Source organism: Globicephala melas, chromosome 17, assembly GCF_963455315.2.
Source record: "Globicephala melas chromosome 17, mGloMel1.2, whole genome shotgun sequence".
NCBI classification, from domain to species: domain Eukaryota; kingdom Metazoa; phylum Chordata; class Mammalia; order Artiodactyla; family Delphinidae; genus Globicephala; species Globicephala melas.
The window spans coordinates 79487697-79503640 of record NC_083330.1 but is presented as its reverse complement, the minus strand read 5'-3'; the positions used below and the strand labels follow the sequence as shown (position 1 = coordinate 79503640).

Sequence of the window (15944 nt, the reverse complement as noted above, 5' to 3'; positions counted from 1 at the left end):
CAGCCCCGTGCAGGCCTAGGGCGGCGTGGCCTCCGCCGGCCGGGTCGGCTCTCAGCAATACGGGCCCCCAGGGAGGTCTCCGCCGGCGAACGGGCGGAGGGGCCGGAGGGCGGGCCCCTCCTCACAGCAATAGGGGGAGGGGGCCCGGCCCCGCCCCGCCCGCCGGGGGCCCTGCCGGCCCCTTCAAGCAATAGGGTCCCGAGGGGAGACCCACCCCGAGCCCCCTCCCTTCCCCTCCAGGGTGCCCCAGGCTTTTTCCCAGCAATAGGGTCGAGGAGACCCAGAACCGAACCTCATCTCCGAGTTAGGTCTCTGAAGACCGGGGTGGGGTGAGGTAGGGAGCGCCCCCTTCCTCCCTCTTCTGCGCCCCTGGATCGTGTCGCAGAGACTCAGGTCTTCCCCACCCCTTCCCAAGCCTTCCAGGGCCAGGCCTGCGGCCTAGACGTCCAGGGAGCCGGTCCCTCCCCAGCAGCAGGCGGGGGAGGGGCAGGATGGGGGGCTGCAGAGGCGTCCCTACTCCTCAGTGTTCGTTGAACCCCAGGAGTGTTAGACGCGTTGGGGATCGGGGAGGGGGGCGGATGGCGGCACCTCTCTCCCTTGGGTTCCTTCTGGGGCCTCAGTCCGAGCCGCTCTCCTACCCTCGCCTCGCATCCCCTGCCAAATCCGAATTCTTCCAGCCCAGCTTCCCGGGCTCTGTCCTCCATAACGAATAATAATGACGCATATCAAATCGCATGGACTTATCCGACCTCCTCAGAACCCGCTCCCGCCCTGCCCCGGGGCCCCCTCCCTCGTACCCGGGCATTCGGTGTTGGAGGACGGATTTCTGGGGCCCGGCAGGCAGGCCTGGGCACAGCCCTCTACACACCTCTCTGTATTCGCTTTGCGGGTAAAGCCCCCTGGGGGGGGGTTGCGGATGCGTCGGGTTTCTTTCTGTATTTGTACGTTATATTTATGAACGGATTGCACTCGGGTCAGGGAAGGGGCGCTGCGGCCCCTATCCTTCCCGCCGACGCCAGGGGTTTGGGATGTCCTGGATCACTTTCCCCGCCCCTGAACCCCGCCCCACCCGGGCTCCGCCTCTTGGGAGCCTCAGGCCCCGCCTCTCAGAGGCCGGTCCCCTCCCTGGAACCCCAGGCCCCGCCCTCACTCTGTTGCCAACTTACGCCCGTCTATGCCAAAGCCTCGGCGGCGACACCGCCCCAAGGGCCCGCCCCATTGGCCGCCGCCTTTGTGACGTCACTGCATGCAGCCCCACCCACCTCCCGTCCCTTCCCGGGGCTGCCCGCTCCCTGTCCCTCTTAGTTAGTCCGAAGCCGACTATAGAGCAATAATGCGCACTGCATGCGAAGCTGCCGCCGCCTCTAGAGTTACTGAGAATCAGGTATCCCCCTGCCCCACCCACCCCATAGGCCCCTAGATCAGGGACGCTGCGCGGGGCCGGACGCGCAGACTTTCTTCCCCCTCCTCCTCCCTCCTCCTCCTCCTCCCCCCCACGGCAGAGGCCGGCGGGTGTAATGGTTTCAGGGGCGGGGCGGGGTGGTTGCCCCCCAAGACCCCTCCTTCAGTCGTCCATCACCCACCAATCCTTCATTAGGCACCAACTATGTTCCAGGCCCCCTTCTGAGTCCGCTAGGGACGTGGCGACCTGCGGGGTGTGTGTGTGTGTGTGTGTGTGTGTACGTTTGTGACGGGCCCAACGGGCTTGGGTGGGCCAGGGATGGCCGCAGGTGCAGAGAGAGCCGCGGTCCCTAGACCTAACCGTGGCCCCTCACTCCTCCCCGCCCCAGCGCCGAGCTAGTGCTGGGGGCAGTGGGGCTCTGCCTTTGACTTGGGCCTGGGTTCTCAGCTCAGGTGGCACAGACCGAGGGCCCCAAGGCCCAGCGCCACCAGGGCCACCCATACCGAATCCCATTCCTTCCATCCCCTGGCAATGAGGGCTCTGTCACGTCAGTCCAGGGCTCCAGGCCAGAAGAAAAGGTGCACGCTGGAGCATTTGACCTGGCTAGCCCCATCCCCGTGGGTACCAAGCCCAGCTGCTACTCCGCTGCTCCTGCAGCGGGGCACCTGGACCTGAGAGGCCAGCACAGCAGAGCCCACGTCCAAGACCCCTACATCCCAGCTTGGTGTTCACACAGCTCCCAAGCTGGGGCCTGCCCCGCTTGCGCTGGGCACACCTGCATGCACACGCACACACAGGCACCCCACTCTACCCCACATGCCTATCTACCTACCTAAGGAGAAGGCCGGAGGGCTGTGGGCCGGCCAGGGTCTCCCGCTTCTCCCCACACCCCGCCGCCGCCGTGGAAAGCCATGGGCCCCCTCCCGCCCCCATAACTAAGCAGCACAATAACCGACTTAGCGAATTCAGGTAGAAGGAACGTTTAGGTAGCACCTATTTTGTACTGATTCTACGAGTAGGGCCCGAGATGCGGGGGCCCTCGGGTGGGGGCTGCGGCCGCCGGCCCGCCCCGCCCCCACCCCCGCCTGCGCCCCGCCGCCTTGTACATACTCCCACCCGGAACAGGCCGGGATTTTTACTCGGGCCGCGCCCCTCTTCCGCCCCCGTTTGGGGCCGGGCCGGCCGGACAGACGGACGGACGGACAGACCTCCTTCCTAAGCACAATAGCACCAGCTCCCCGGAGCACCGCACCTCCACGAGGAGAATAAATGCCACTCTTGATAGAACTCGGAGTGTCGGGCTGGTGTATACAGGGCTGGGCCCGCGCAGCAGGGGGCACTGGGGTCACCTAGGAGGCGTCTTCCGGGTCCTGCCGCTCGTAAGAGGTCGGGGCAGGCGCAGGCCCAGCGCTGGGAGTGGCACCCTACCCACACAGCCTTGGAGTCGCGCCGCTGCCTTTTGCTGGGGTGCGCCCGTGTCTTCTTTTGCGAGAAGGCAGTCTTCCACCCTGGAGGGCCGGCTTGTCAGACCCCTGAAGGCAAGGCAGTTAGCATTTCTCCTGTGGCAGGTGACTCTGCTCTGTGCCAGGAACTGGGGAGGCTACAGTCAGATCTGGCCCGGGACTGATCTAGAATGGCCAGAGGAGGTGCAGCAGGGCCTGTAATCCTGTGGCCTGGGACACCCCCACTCTTCCTGTAGGGGCTCCTGCTGTCCCTACAGGCCTGACAGCCACCAGCGAGCCTTCCTCGATGCCACTGGAGAACATGGGGACAGCAGAGGGTGTGGGGTCTGACCCCTTCCTGCAGCCTGCTGTCCACATCCTGACTCCCAGACTCAGGGGATATGTTCCCACACTGAGGAGCCCTCCATAGGTAGCTGGGCCAGGCTGGCTCTGGGGAGGAGGTGCCCAGGGGTCATAGGAGTTCCCACAGCCGCCCACAGCCACCCACAGCCCTCGGGCTCTAGACAGGACGTCATGTTGAGGAGATGAGGGGCAGGGCTGTGCTGGGCTCAGAGAGCCCAGGGACAGGGACTCCTACCGCAGCAAATGCCCTCGGCACCCAGGGAGGTAGGCATGAGCTGAGAGGTCCCACATCTTTGGAGACATGTGGTCAAACCAGGTCATCCCAGGCCCAGAGCAGCTGTCTGCACACTGGCAGGGGACAGGCCCACCCAGACTCCACTGGTATGGACAGCAGGGGAGACTGACCTGCAACAGACCATAGCCTGTGGGCCTGCTGCTCAGGGTGGGGCTCACCTGGAGGTGGGCGCCCCCTTCTGGGGAGCGTCATCAGCCTTAACAACCTCAGGAAAGCCCCCAGTATTGGTAGAGGATAGGTAGGAAGCATTGCCTAATTTGCATATGAAGACTGAGCCTCAGGGGGAGGAACAACTTGTCCAAGGGCTGCCTTTGACTTAAGCCCTGCCCAATACCCCACCCATCCTAAACTCAGATTCACACCTGGGTGGGCACCAATGGCAGGGAGGAAGGCTCTCAGAGGTCCACTCCTCCCCAGGGCTCCTCAGCTTCGGGGTCTGGATTGACTGTTTCTGCTTCTCCAAGACTCTAAGGGGCAATGGGGGTGGAAGGATGGAGGCTGCCTCCCCGGTGCCTGGGACGAGCCCACGCTTGTCTCCACAGGTGTCCATGGACAGAACTTTGCATTCCAGAGAACAGGCTGCTGGTCACCATGTCCAGTGTCTTCCCTCACAGGCTTCCTTGGCCTGCCCGCGGTGCCTCCAACCTAGTGTCAGCTCGAGGCCCTTTCTAAACCCCAAAACCCTTCCAGCCCTTTATTCGACCAGACCTGCAGGTTCCTCACCCCGGGCCAGGTGTTGCTTCCACCAGCAGGGAAACTCGCCACTAAGCTTTCTTCGACAACTCCTCATGCACACACTTGTCCCCAGACAACCTCACCTACCTTGACCTTTTGCCTCTCCCCTGTGGGTCTGGGCCGCACCGCACCCAGGATCCTGAGGTGCTGGGGCTGTGGGCGGGGCTGGCGTAGGCCCCACCTCCCTCCTAGAAGTCCCGTCCACTATCAACCACAGGCCTCCGCCTCCCTCAGACAGGCCCTGCACCCCGCTGGTACAGGGGCTCTTCCTTATTGGTGCCTTCACAGCCCCTGCCTTCCCATTGGCTCGAGGCCTTCATCTTGCTCTCAACTTCAGTGGTGGAACCCTTGGTTCCCCCACAGGCCCCGGTCAGATCGGTCCTTTCTGGCGGCCCCCAGTCCACCCTGGTCCCCTCACTCCTACTGCTTCTTGTCTGCCGACGACTTGGAGCCTGGACGCGGACACAGGCAGCCGCTTCTAACACGGCCCTTCACTCCTCGTTGGCTACTGCGCTCAGCCTCTCTGGGCCTACTGGCAGCCTGAGCCGTCGATCTTCTCCTCTACCAATCAGCGTGCCAGTCCGGGCCGGCCCTCTAGTCTTGGCTCTTTATTGGAGGATGGCAGGGCCAGAAGGTGCGCGGAGACACGTGGGCGTGGGTGGGGAGCTTACCACTAGCTGCCTGGGAGAGGTCATTGGGAGGGAGGGCCAGAGCTCCCAGGGCTCACCCCTACGCTGCGGGCTCCCGAGAGGACCCTCTCCTGCGTCCGACCTCCCTTGGGATCAGTACTCAGAAAGGCCTAGCTCCCCCTGGCTCAGGTCTGCCTAGGAACAGACGAACGTTCTTGGACACTGGATAAGAGACGGGGCTGGTCCTGACCCGCCGAGGCTGGGCCATGTGGGCACGCAGGAGGGGTTCTGGCGCCCAATGAGGGCGGCCCCTTTAGCAGGCTACTCGAAAACACCTGCAAGGTAGCCTCAGCCTGCCAGGAAGGGATGCCAGGCTGCTATAAGTCGCAAATGGTCCGGTGGCAGAAGCATGTGTCACCAGGGGGCCCAGGTGCCTGTCCGTGGAGGTGATGGATCCAGGGCAAGCCGGGCGGGAAGGAGGGCTGACCTCAGGCTGAGCCTCTGGGTTTATTTGCTTTCAGAGAGGTGATCTTCTCGGCCTTGCTTACCTCAGAGGAGTGAATGGAGTGGGTTCTGCGGCTAGGGGTGTTTCTTGGGTAAACCAGGCCTGAGCCCCCAGTGAACCCTCGCATCCGGAAATCCAGGATACTCACACTCCATGCTCTTTGCAAAATGCAGGTCAAGCCAAGTGGGACCGGACTTGCCCGCCCACGGTTCTCCCCGTGCAGTTGTTATGGTGTATTAGTTGCTTCATTTAACGACTGGATGACTGCAGACTGTGCAATGACACAGAAGCCTCTGGGCCGCCGCGAACTGGCACTTCAGGATCCCCACGCCCTGGCAAAACTGGCCCGGGTGCGAAAGGCGGGAAGCTCTGCAAGTCTGCGGACGAGGGCAGAAGGGGGCTGGGTGGAGAGGCGGGCCGGGCGTGCCCATTGTGGGGGCGAGGGCAGCACCCTTGCCCTTCCCCGTCCTGGGCCTGCAGGGGAGAAGTGCTGCCCTGGGCGTAGGCGGGCCAGGTGGAGGTACCCGGGACGCGGGGCCTGGGGCCTTTCTCTCGCTCCATCCTTTGGCCTGGCGCTTGTCTGAACAACCTAAGCGGAGGAAAAGCGGGGGCCTACGGTAGCAACTAGAGGGCTCGCGGAGCATCAACGCCCTAGGTGTCTGTCTGACAGTAACGCACGAGGCACTTCATAAATAACCCACATCCCCCACCCCGCGCCTGGGCTGAGGCATGACGAAACCCTGCGTTGAAAGAGCGGGACAAGGGTCAGGCAGCGGTCAGGAGGGGCTTCCAGCTGCCAGGAAGCCGCGCGTTTTCCGCCGAGGCCCTCGGGGAGCAGCGTCCGCCCCTGGCTGCGCGCCCGCCTCCGCGCTCCGGCTTGCGCCATGAGACTACAACTCCCAGCGTGCCCCGCGCGCCAGCGGACTACAAATGGACGCGCGCCGCGGCCACGGGCCAGTTAGCAGCTCCGGGAGCGACGCTGCCGCGGGCTCGGGGAGGACCCGGCGGTTGCGCGCTGATTGGCGGCGCAGGCTACGGCGGCCGACAGGGGGCGGTGGCGGCCTCTGGCCGAGGGACTGGAGGCGGGGCCTCGGGCCTCGGGCGCTGCGAGCGCGGTGGACCACGACTCCGCCGCGGCTGGGTGCGGGCTGAGGCCATGGGCGATCGCAGCGGCGCGAGCGGCTCCCGGCGCCGGAGGACGGGGTCGCGGCCCTCGAGCCAGGGCGGCAGCGGGCCCGCGGCGGCAGCGGCGGAAGAGGAGGTACGGGACGTGGGCGCCGGGGGGGACGCGCCTGCCCCGGAGAAGGACAAGGACGGAGACGTCGACGTGGGCAGCGGCCAGTGGGATTTGAGGTAGCGGTGCGCCTGACCCCTAACCTTTGACCCCGACCCGGGGCCTGCGCGACCCTCGCTGTTCCCCCAGGCGTGTCCGCCGCAGCTCGGATTCCGAGCCCGAGAGCCTGGCTTCCGGACTTTGCGTGGACAGGTGTGCCCCTTGGGCCTCCGCGGGGAAACTTAGGGAGAGGTTAGGGGTGGAGGGTCGCCTGACAGAGTCACACAGGTGGGGGCGCCGAGGGGAGCCGGCCCAGCTTCCAGACGCCCCCCCCTGCCCATCTTTAGGTGGGTCCTGAGGCTCTTTCCCAGGGTGAGCCCAGAACCTGGAGCCCGAGGTGGGCTGGTTCCAGCCACCCGTACTGTCTTCTTCCTGGAAGGAGATGGATGGCGTCTGGCGGTGTGTGATGAAGGGGGCCCCTCCTGAGGGCTATGAGGGGTGCCTTGTGGGTAGATAAGGCTCCCAGAGGAGGGTGGGCTGGCTGGGGAGTGGGCCAGCAGGAGCTTGGGACTGCCTGAGGAAAGGGGCAGGGGGCAATGCGAGAGGGATTCTCATTCCTTGCAGACCCTCCCAAGAATGGTCTTCACAAAGGCCCCTCATCCTTTACCCAGCGCTTGATTGGCCTGGGGTCCTGCTTATATTACCAGCACAAATGCCTGCTCTAGGGTCAGAGATGGGTCCTGTATTGGGACTCTCACCCCTGGCTGGGGTACAGGAGAAGGATTTGAAGTGGGCACACCCACAGGTGGTCTCCCTGCTTAGCTGAAGGACTCATGGGAAGCGGGTGGGGAGCAAGCTGTGGCTGATGGCGAGGACCTGGCCCACCTGGGCATTGGCTAAGTCCTGCAGCTGGCTCCAGGCGGTCGCTTTGCCGTCCTCCACGCCCCCTCCCCCCACCGGAGCCTTCCCGGCCCAGGGGCCCTCAGGGACTCTGGCTTTGGAAGCAGCTCCAGAGCTAGAGATTATCAAGGAGGAAGTGGGCAACCTGTCAGTGGGTTGGCAAGGATTTGCTCTCTCATGAAAGAAGAACCGAGGCTTTCTTCACTGGGTACTGTGGGGAGGGGATGGGCAAAGGCAGCTGTGGTGCAGGCACTGTCCTTGCCCTTGGGGTGCGCACAGTTCACCTGGGAGATAAGATAATCTCAGCACTGAGCAGTGTGGGCAAAGGTCTGGCGCAGAGTTCATGAGGGCGGCTCTCCTGAGGGGTGCTGGCTTCCTGTGGGCCTGAGGTGGGACTGAGGGAGGATGCAAAGGATAGGAGTGTCCTGGAGTCCCCTCTGCCACCTCCCCACATTATCCTCTCCAGGAGGCAGGGGCGTGGCTGGCTCCATCTCCCTCTGGAGGGGGTGGGATTTGGGGTCATTTTGTATGAGATGGGGGGAGTGTGCCAGCTTTGGGCCAAGCTGTCACCCTGGGCGGGCAGTCACTTTCCTGCTCTACGCAGGTCAGGTGGCCAGAAGCCTCCCCTGTACTCCTGCTAGTTGGGCTGAGCCAGCAGGAGCCCCGACTGCCCACCGTCAAGGCTGGGACCCTTGGGAAGAGGAGCTGGAGGTGGCAGGGATGGGCCACAGTCCCCTCGGGTCTGCAGGACACACAGGCTCTGTGCGCTTGTCCCTCTTGCCAGATACCGCAGGGGTTGGGTCTCCTGGGGCAGAACCAGGCCTTGCTCTGTCTGCCCGCTTGGCATCTGGCCTCCGCCGCCCCTCCTCCCCGTCATCTTCCTCTCACCTGCCGCCTCTCCTCCCTGCTTGTTCCTCCCCCTTCTTCCTCCCTCCCCTCCCGACACTTCCTGCTCACCTTGGCCTGGCCAGGGCGGTCACGCTCTGGGTGGGGCCGGAAGGAGGGCCGCCCCTCTAGCCCTGCCTCTCAGCTCATTCCTTTCAGGTGCACCACACTCGCCTGTGCGCTCTCCAGCCCTTGGTTCACGGGCCCTCCAGGCGGGGCCTTCTTGTCGTGGGGCTCTCCCAGGGGTTTGTCTCTGGGGTGTCCTCTGTTTCTCCCTCTCTAGCAGGGACTGAGGACACGGGGAGCCCACCCAACTGGAGGAAGTGCCAAGGGGGTGGCAGCTGGGAGGCGAGCTGGCACCCTGCCCCCTCCTTGTTCTAACTGGCCCTGGAGCTGGACCGTGTGGTCCCGCGTGTGTGGTCCACACTTGGGGCTGTGCCTCTGGGCAGACTTTGAACCTCAGTGAGCCTCAGTTTCCCTGTGTGCCCGCCTCCCAGTGCTGGTGTGAGGTGGTGAAAGAGGTGATGCCTGTGATGAGTTAGAATGGCCCTGCTGGCTGGGTGGGACTTGGGAGCAGGTGGGCAGGCCGCTGGAGGGCACAGAGGCGCGGGCAGCGCCTGCAGTAGGGGAGAGGGTGACAGAGCTCTGGGCGAGGCGGCCAGGCCCCGCGTCCATGCCAACCATGCCTGGTGCCCTCTGGTCCACTGCAGCTGACTGCATCGGCAAGGCTGGACCTCTGGGGGGATTGGTGGGCGGTGGGCTTCCTTCCCTGGGTCGGGCCCTCCGACCTCTGGGGGCACAGAGCTGCCTGGGTTGGGGGTCGTCAGAAGGCCGGTGGAGGGACCTGAGGGGCGGGTGTGGGTGGCTTGGGGAAGGCCTTAGGAGCTTGACAGCAGCGATCTGGGAGAGCTTTTATAATGTTACTTGTTGTCAGGTTTGGAAAATGCCACCGCTCCCTCACCCCCAGTTTCATCTTAGAGATTGCTGCAGATAAAGTCAGCGTGGTCTTCTCGGTGGCCCAAAGCGGGCAGGGGTCACGCTGTTGTGAAACAGTCCCCTGGGCGTGTCGAGCCGGGCGTGGACATGCAGATGGCGGTTGGCAGCTTGTAGCATGAGGTGGCTTTGGGACGCTTCCAGTAAAAGCGACTGGGCTTGAATTTGGGGGAGGGTTCTGGGCAAGCCCGGCCAGTGGAGAGGCCCAGAGACTGTCCTGTCTGGGGAGCTGGGCCTTGGAGCTCTGCTTGCCTCTTCGAAAGGCAGAGCGCCTGGGGTGGAGCTCACAGCCCTGCTGCGCGTGCTCCAGGATGGCGCTGGAGGGCAGGTGCGAGGAGGCCAGGGCTGTGACTGGGAGAGGCGGGTGGGCCAGGTGGGGGCACACCTCGGTCTGGGAAGGCAGAGGTCAGACCGTCAGCACTGCCCTGGCTGAAGATGCTGAGTGGTGTCTCGTCCTCCCTGGCCCTCATCTCCTGGGTGCGGCTGTCTGAGTGCTGACCCCAGCCGTAGCCAGGCCTGCCACAGAGGCAGGGCCACCCCCGGAGGCCCTGTCTTCTCCTGTGCCCCAGCTGCCTCTTGAGGTGGAGCTGTGTCCACAGGAGGGAAGGGGAGGCCCTGGCTTCTCTTACAAAACCGGAGGCCTTGCTCAATGCCGTGGAAGGCCTCCTGGTGGCAGGGCACTCGGGGTGAGGCGGGGCTGCCGCCAAGGACCGGCACGAGGTCTGAGCCTTGCCCCGTCGTGCTGTGGCCCCTCCACCTCTGCCTCGCCCTGAGGGTCAGGCAGGGACGTGAGGGTCTGCGTCTGTGTCCCCCAGCCCTGGCGCTGGGTGGGAGCGCTCAAGGGCGGGGGGCACCGAAAGCGCCTCCGCTGGCTTCTACTGTAGACCTCCCTGCCATCAGGCGTCCAGTGCCTGAGTGCCGGTGCCCGCTGGGACCTGTGTGGGCCAGATGGAGGGAGGAGGCGGTTGGAGTGGGGCCCTTGGCTCACTGGGTGGTGGGCTGGGCTGACTGCAAAGGCAGATTCGCACCCCCCCATCTGTCCAGCATTGCCGGATGGGCCCCCGGACCCCTGGGGTGGACTCTTCCTGTGGGCCATCAGCACTCTTTAGCCAGCGAGGGTGGCGGCAACCAGAGGCAGCTGTGGGGGGAGGGGTGCTCCCAGCCTGGGGGACTCCAGCCGCCCCGTAGCCAGCTCCTGCCTGTGGCGTGCCCCGCCCACCCGCAGTGTGGAGCGGCAGGCCTCTGGGTGTTCCTGAGAGCTTGGCACGGCCTGGCCCCTCTCTGGTGACAGTTGGGGAGTAGGCTGGTGGGCAGATGGGCGTGCGCTGCCCAGAGTGAGGGGCTGGGTGTGGCCAGGTTCACAGGTGTCTGCCAGTGCTGGGAGGCATGGGCCTGCTTTGGGCCTCGCTCGAGGTTCTCACTGCCTTGGGCTCTGCGGGTGCCCACTCCTGCTTTCCAGGTGCCACCGCCTGCAGGATTCTCTGTTCAGCTCTGACAGTGGCTTCAACAACTACCGTGGCATCCTGAATTGGTGTGTGGTGATGCTGGTAAGTAGGGTGGCATCTTGGAGCAGGTGTCCCTGTGGCCAGGCGGGGCACGAGCTCTGCCCCCTGGGGCGGGTGGCCAGAGCTTTTGTGGCTGGGCTGAGTGGAGGGGGATCGTGGTGGCGGTGCCTGCAGCGGCCGTATACTGGGCTCCCGGAGGGCACACACTCAACCCTTGTCCCTGTTGAATCCCAGGAGACGCCTGCAGGGCTAGCGTGGGAGCCTTTGTGCCGTGGGCTGTGCCCGAGGGGCTGGGGTCTCCTGAGGGGCTTCTCTGGCTTGGCGTGGGGGCAGGAAGGAGTAGATGGGCTGGTGGGCCTTGGGGCTGTGGAAGGGGTGCTGTGGGCGCAGGGCCTCCTGGCAGCGCGTGTGAGTGGTCTTGGGGCTCCGCGAAGAGTTTCCTCTTCTGTTCCAAATGGCCCTCATGGGCGTGGAGCCCCCGGGCAGGCCTGGACTTGGAGGAGCAGGGGTGAGAATACGGTTCTAGCCCCGGGCTCCCCTCCCTCAGTCTCAGGAGGGTGAGAGTGGGGAGCCCCGCGCCTGCCTCGCTCTGCGGCCTGGTCGAGGCCACTGCTTCAGGGGCCCCGCTCCTCCGGCATTTGGCAGCTAGAGTCCAGCGCTCCAGGGTACAGCCTTCGGGCGGGGCAGGGGGCAGGGGCCTCTCTGGGCTCTGCCCCCGCCACTCAGGGCTGACGTGGCACATCACCCTTGACCCTCCACCCGACGTGTCTGCCTGTCTTGGGCGTGGCTCCCGCGGCTGCCCGTGTGCAAGGGGCTCCCGCACCTTCCCTGCCTGTGGCCCCAGGAGGCTCCCTGGGGAGCTGTGGGGCACCATGCAGCCTGGTGGGTGAGAAGCTGGCTGGGCAAGGGGAGGGCGGGCCATTGGCCAGCCCAGACCCAGGAGATGACGTGTCCCTGGTCTCTGGAGGCCGTTGCCGGCCGAGGCTGGGTTTGTGAAGAGGGGGTCGTGTGGGGCGGGCCCTCAGCTGCCTGGGCGGCACTGTCTGCTCCCCTGCAGCCCCTGGGCCTGCCTGGCCCTTTGGTGTCGCCCCAAAGCCTTCCCCCTGCTTCTGGTACCTCTGCCACACCCTTCCTGTAGGAGATGCGCATCCCGCGCTGCGTCCCCTCTGCAGCCTGGGCCTCCAGGTGGGTGCTGCCTGTTTGCAGCTCCAGCTCTCGCCTGCTGTGAGCTCTCAGGACAGGCCACCGCCAGGTGGGGTGACACTGTAGGACCGCGTGTGTCCTGGTAAGCTGGCCGCTCAGGCGTGTGACTGGGAGAGGGTGTGGCAGCTGGCCCCTGCATCTCTGAGCTTGTTCACCTCCTCGTGAACCTTGCCAGGTAAGGGACCCCACCAGTGTCCCCTGGAGAGGCATCACTTTTCTGCGGACCCTTCCGTAACCTGCACGGGGCCTGTGCCTTGTGGGGTGAGGGAGCAGGTCCCCGTCCCTGCAGAGGAAAGCCAGGCCCCCAGCCACCGGCTAAGGCAAGAGCTTGTTGTGATGGGGCTCCATCCTCAGCTGCTGTTGCCGCAGGAATGGCCGAGGCGGGCAGGGGCGTGAGTCACAGTGTGGCGTTCCAGGCCCAGCTTCCCCCGGCCCCTCAGGACTCTGGCCCACAGGGCATGGGCACTCCCGGTGCAGCGCCTGCCACACAGCCGGGGCCTGACTGGCAGGGCGGCGCCCTGGGCGTGGGTCGTGGCTCCATCCGGCAGGCTTGGACTTTGGGACTGTTGCTGTGGCCTTGGGGCCCTCACCAGCTCGGTGGGATGGGTGCGGGCTGCTGGGCGGCGTGGGTCTCTGTCTGCTGCTGAAGACACAGGCATCTGGGAGATGCCTGGTGTCGGGGCGGCTCCTGTTGGCGTGCCGGGGGCAGTGCCGAGGGGCTTCCCGCCCCTGCGCTGGCGTCTGCGGGGTGGCTGGCGAGTCTTGGAGCTTGGCGTGAGGTCAGGCAGGGCTGGGCCTGCAGGGTGGAGGCTGCTGCTGGGACCCAGGGGTGCCGGGAGGAGCTGGGGTGGCTGCTCCGGGGCCAGAGGTGACGGAGTCGTGTCCCCCTCTCTCTCGCAGGTCTTGAGCAACGCACGGTTATTTTTAGAGAACCTCATCAAGTGAGTGGGCCCTGGCCCTGCCCCGCCCACTGCCGGCTCAGGCCCCGCCCTTCTCCCCCGCTCAGACCCTCACCCCCACCTGCCCATCCGCAGGTACGGCATCCTGGTGGATCCCATCCAGGTGGTGTCTCTGTTTCTGAAGGACCCCTACAGCTGGCCCGCCCTGTGCCTGGTCATTGGTGAGCTGAGTGCCCAGGAGGCCTCGGGTGGGGACGGGGCTGACCCGAGCCTGAACCTGCCCTGTGGCGCTTCTGTCCTCAGTGGCCAACGTCTTTGCCGTGGCTGCGTTCCAGGTGGAGAAGCGCCTGGCTGTGGTGAGCAGCACCCTCACGCCCACCCTCGCCCTGCCCGGAGGTCTGCTCCTCTCCAGCCAGACTTAGGGCAGACCAGCAGCCCGGCCCACTGTGTCTCATCCAGGCTTTGGGGCTGTGTGTGGCTTTCCCGGGAGGGGCTGCACCACAGGCCTGGCAGCCATGCCCTAGGGAGACCCTCTGGCCGGGGAGCGAGGGCCCCCGGCTGAGCGCTGTGCTTCCCCCCCCCGCCACCTCAGGGTGCCCTGACGGAGCCAGCAGGGCTGCTGCTGCACGTGCTCAACTTGGCCACTATTCTCTGCTTCCCGGCGGCTGTGGCCTTACTGCTTGAGTCCATCACTCCAGGTGGGCCACCCATCTCAGCCCATCCCAACCTGTCTCTGGGGCCCGCAGGAGAGACCCAGGCGAGCCACAGGGGCTGCCCCTGTGGCCGTGGCTCCCCTGTGGCCAGTGTGGGGGGTGCATGGCCTGAGCTTGCCTCTCCTGCAGTGGGCTCCGTGCTGGCTCTGATGGCGTACACCATCCTCTTCCTCAAGCTGTTCTCCTATCGGGACGTCAACCTGTGGTGCCGACAGCAGCGCAGGGCTAGGGCCAAGGCCAAGGCTGGTGAGGGGCTGCCTGGGGCTGGGGCCACCCGGGGCTGCCACCTGCTGTGGGGCTGGACCCGGGCAGCATCGCAGCCTCACCCCGCCCTGCCACTTGCTCGTAGCTGCTGCGGGTAAGAAGGCCAACGGGGGAGCCGCCCAGTGCACCGTGAGCTACCCTGACAACCTGACTTACCGAGGTGAGAACCCTGCCAGGGCCTGGGGGAGGGGCGCTGCCGGGGCCGGGGCCTCGGCCTGCTAGCCCCACCCTCCCGTTGCAGATTTGTACTACTTCCTCTTTGCCCCCACCCTGTGTTACGAGCTCAACTTCCCCCGCTCCGCCCGCATCCGAAAGCGTTTCCTGCTGCGTCGGCTCCTTGAGATGGTGAGGCTGGAGGCTGGGGCCCTCGCGGGCTGGGGGGCCACGGGGCACTTGGGGGTTCAGCCCGCTGTTCTCTGCTTCCTCCTCCAGCTGTTCCTCACGCAGCTCATGGTGGGGCTGATTCAGCAGGTACGCGGGCTGGGCTGGGGGCTGCGCTGTGCGGGGTGGGGGAGTTGCTGGAGGAGGGTAGCTCGGGCGGCCAGCGAGCTGACACCCTGCCCTCTTTGCAGTGGATGGTCCCCACCATCCAGAACTCCATGAAGCCCTTCAAGGTGAGCAGGCAGGCCCTCGCGGGGTGGGGTCTGAGGGCGGGGCCGAGGGAGCCAGCTGCACCCTGTCTCTGCAGGACATGGACCACTCCCGCATCATCGAGCGCCTCCTGAAGCTGGCGGTGAGCAGCCTGGCGGGTTGGGGCATGTGGGGGGCGGGGTGGTGGTGTTCTGGAACCTGGCACGCGCCTCCCCGCAGGTCCCCAACCACCTCATCTGGCTCATCTTCTTCTACTGGCTGTTCCACTCCTGCCTTAACGCCGTGGCCGAGCTCATGCACTTCGGAGACCGGGAGTTCTATCGGGACTGGTGGTGGGTGGCCTTGGGTGTGGGGCCGGGGGCCGGGGGGGGGAGGGCCCTGGCGCAGCCCGGTCACCCGCTGTCTCCCGACCCCCAGGAACTCTGAGTCCGTCACCTACTTTTGGCAGAACTGGAACATCCCCGTACACAAGTGGTGCCTAAGGTGGGTGTGGGCGCTGCAGCCAGCAGGCGGGCGGCACATGGCCCGGGCGCCCGCCCCACGGCCGCCCGCCCCACGGCTGCTCCCTTTTGCAGACACTTCTACAAGCCCATGCTCCGGAAGGGCAGCAGCAAGTGGGTAGCCAGGACGGGGGTGTTCCTGGCTTCGGCCTTCTTCCACGAGGTCAGTGCCCTGTGGGCGCGTCTGCCCCACCTCGGGCGGGGGGTGGCCGAGGGGTAAGCTGACGCCCCTCTCACCCCCACCCAGTACCTGGTGAGCGTCCCTCTGCGCATGTTCCGCCTCTGGGCCTTCACGGGCATGATGGCTCAGGTGAGCACCCCGCGTGGCCGGGCATCCGCTCCGCGCCCGGGAGCCAGCCCCGTGGTCGCTGAGGCCTGCTAACCGGGCCCCCGTGTCCCCAGATCCCACTGGCCTGGATAGTGGGCCGCTTCTTCCGCGGCAACTACGGCAACGCGGCCGTGTGGCTGACCATCATCATCGGGCAGCCGGTGGCGGTGCTCATGTACGTCCACGACTACTACGTGCTCAACCACGAGGCCCCGACGGCCGCGGCCTGAGCCGCTCCGGGCCGGCCCTCCCTGCTGCGGCTGCCCGCCTTGCCTCACTGCCCGTGGCTGGAGCCGGCCCCCCACCTGTGTGCTGGGGAGAGGCCTGGCTGCTCGATGCTGCCTCTCTGCCCCTATGGGGCACCCTCCTGCCCCCTCAGGGACGGCAGACTGGGCCCGTGGGAGGTGCCAGCACTCGGGAGCTGTGCCGATCCTGCCCAGGGGTCTGAATGTGTCAATAAAGCGCTGTCCACAGTGAGCTCCCTCAGCCTCCGGGGCACGGGGCTGCTGGGAGGTGGTA

General features: G+C 65.9%; 1 protein-coding gene across 4 annotated transcripts; it reads left to right on the top strand.

Moving 5' to 3' along the window:
• The first annotated feature begins 6439 nt into the window (after nt 1-6439).
• DGAT1 (diacylglycerol O-acyltransferase 1) lies at nt 6440-15911 on the top strand. Of its 4 annotated transcripts, none has more exons than XM_030876202.3 (17): nt 6443-6724; nt 10882-10969; nt 13031-13071; nt 13165-13250; nt 13333-13385; nt 13622-13727; nt 13872-13988; nt 14092-14166; nt 14248-14351; nt 14439-14477; nt 14579-14620; nt 14695-14739; nt 14817-14929; nt 15015-15080; nt 15173-15260; nt 15345-15407; nt 15500-15911. In XM_030876202.3, the coding sequence occupies exons 1-17, from the start codon at nt 6528-6530 to the stop codon at nt 15653-15655; spliced, it is 1479 nt and encodes a 492-aa protein (XP_030732062.1). In that variant the 5' UTR covers nt 6443-6527; the 3' UTR covers nt 15656-15911. The 4 variants fall into 4 exon arrangements, with proteins under 4 accessions (XP_030732064.1, XP_030732062.1, XP_060142908.1 ...); XM_060286925.1 differs by lacking the exon at nt 6443-6724 and adding an exon at nt 6725-6857; XM_030876204.3 differs by lacking the exon at nt 15345-15407 and having other exon boundaries at nt 6440-6724.
• Nucleotides 15912-15944: the final 33 nt, after the last annotated feature.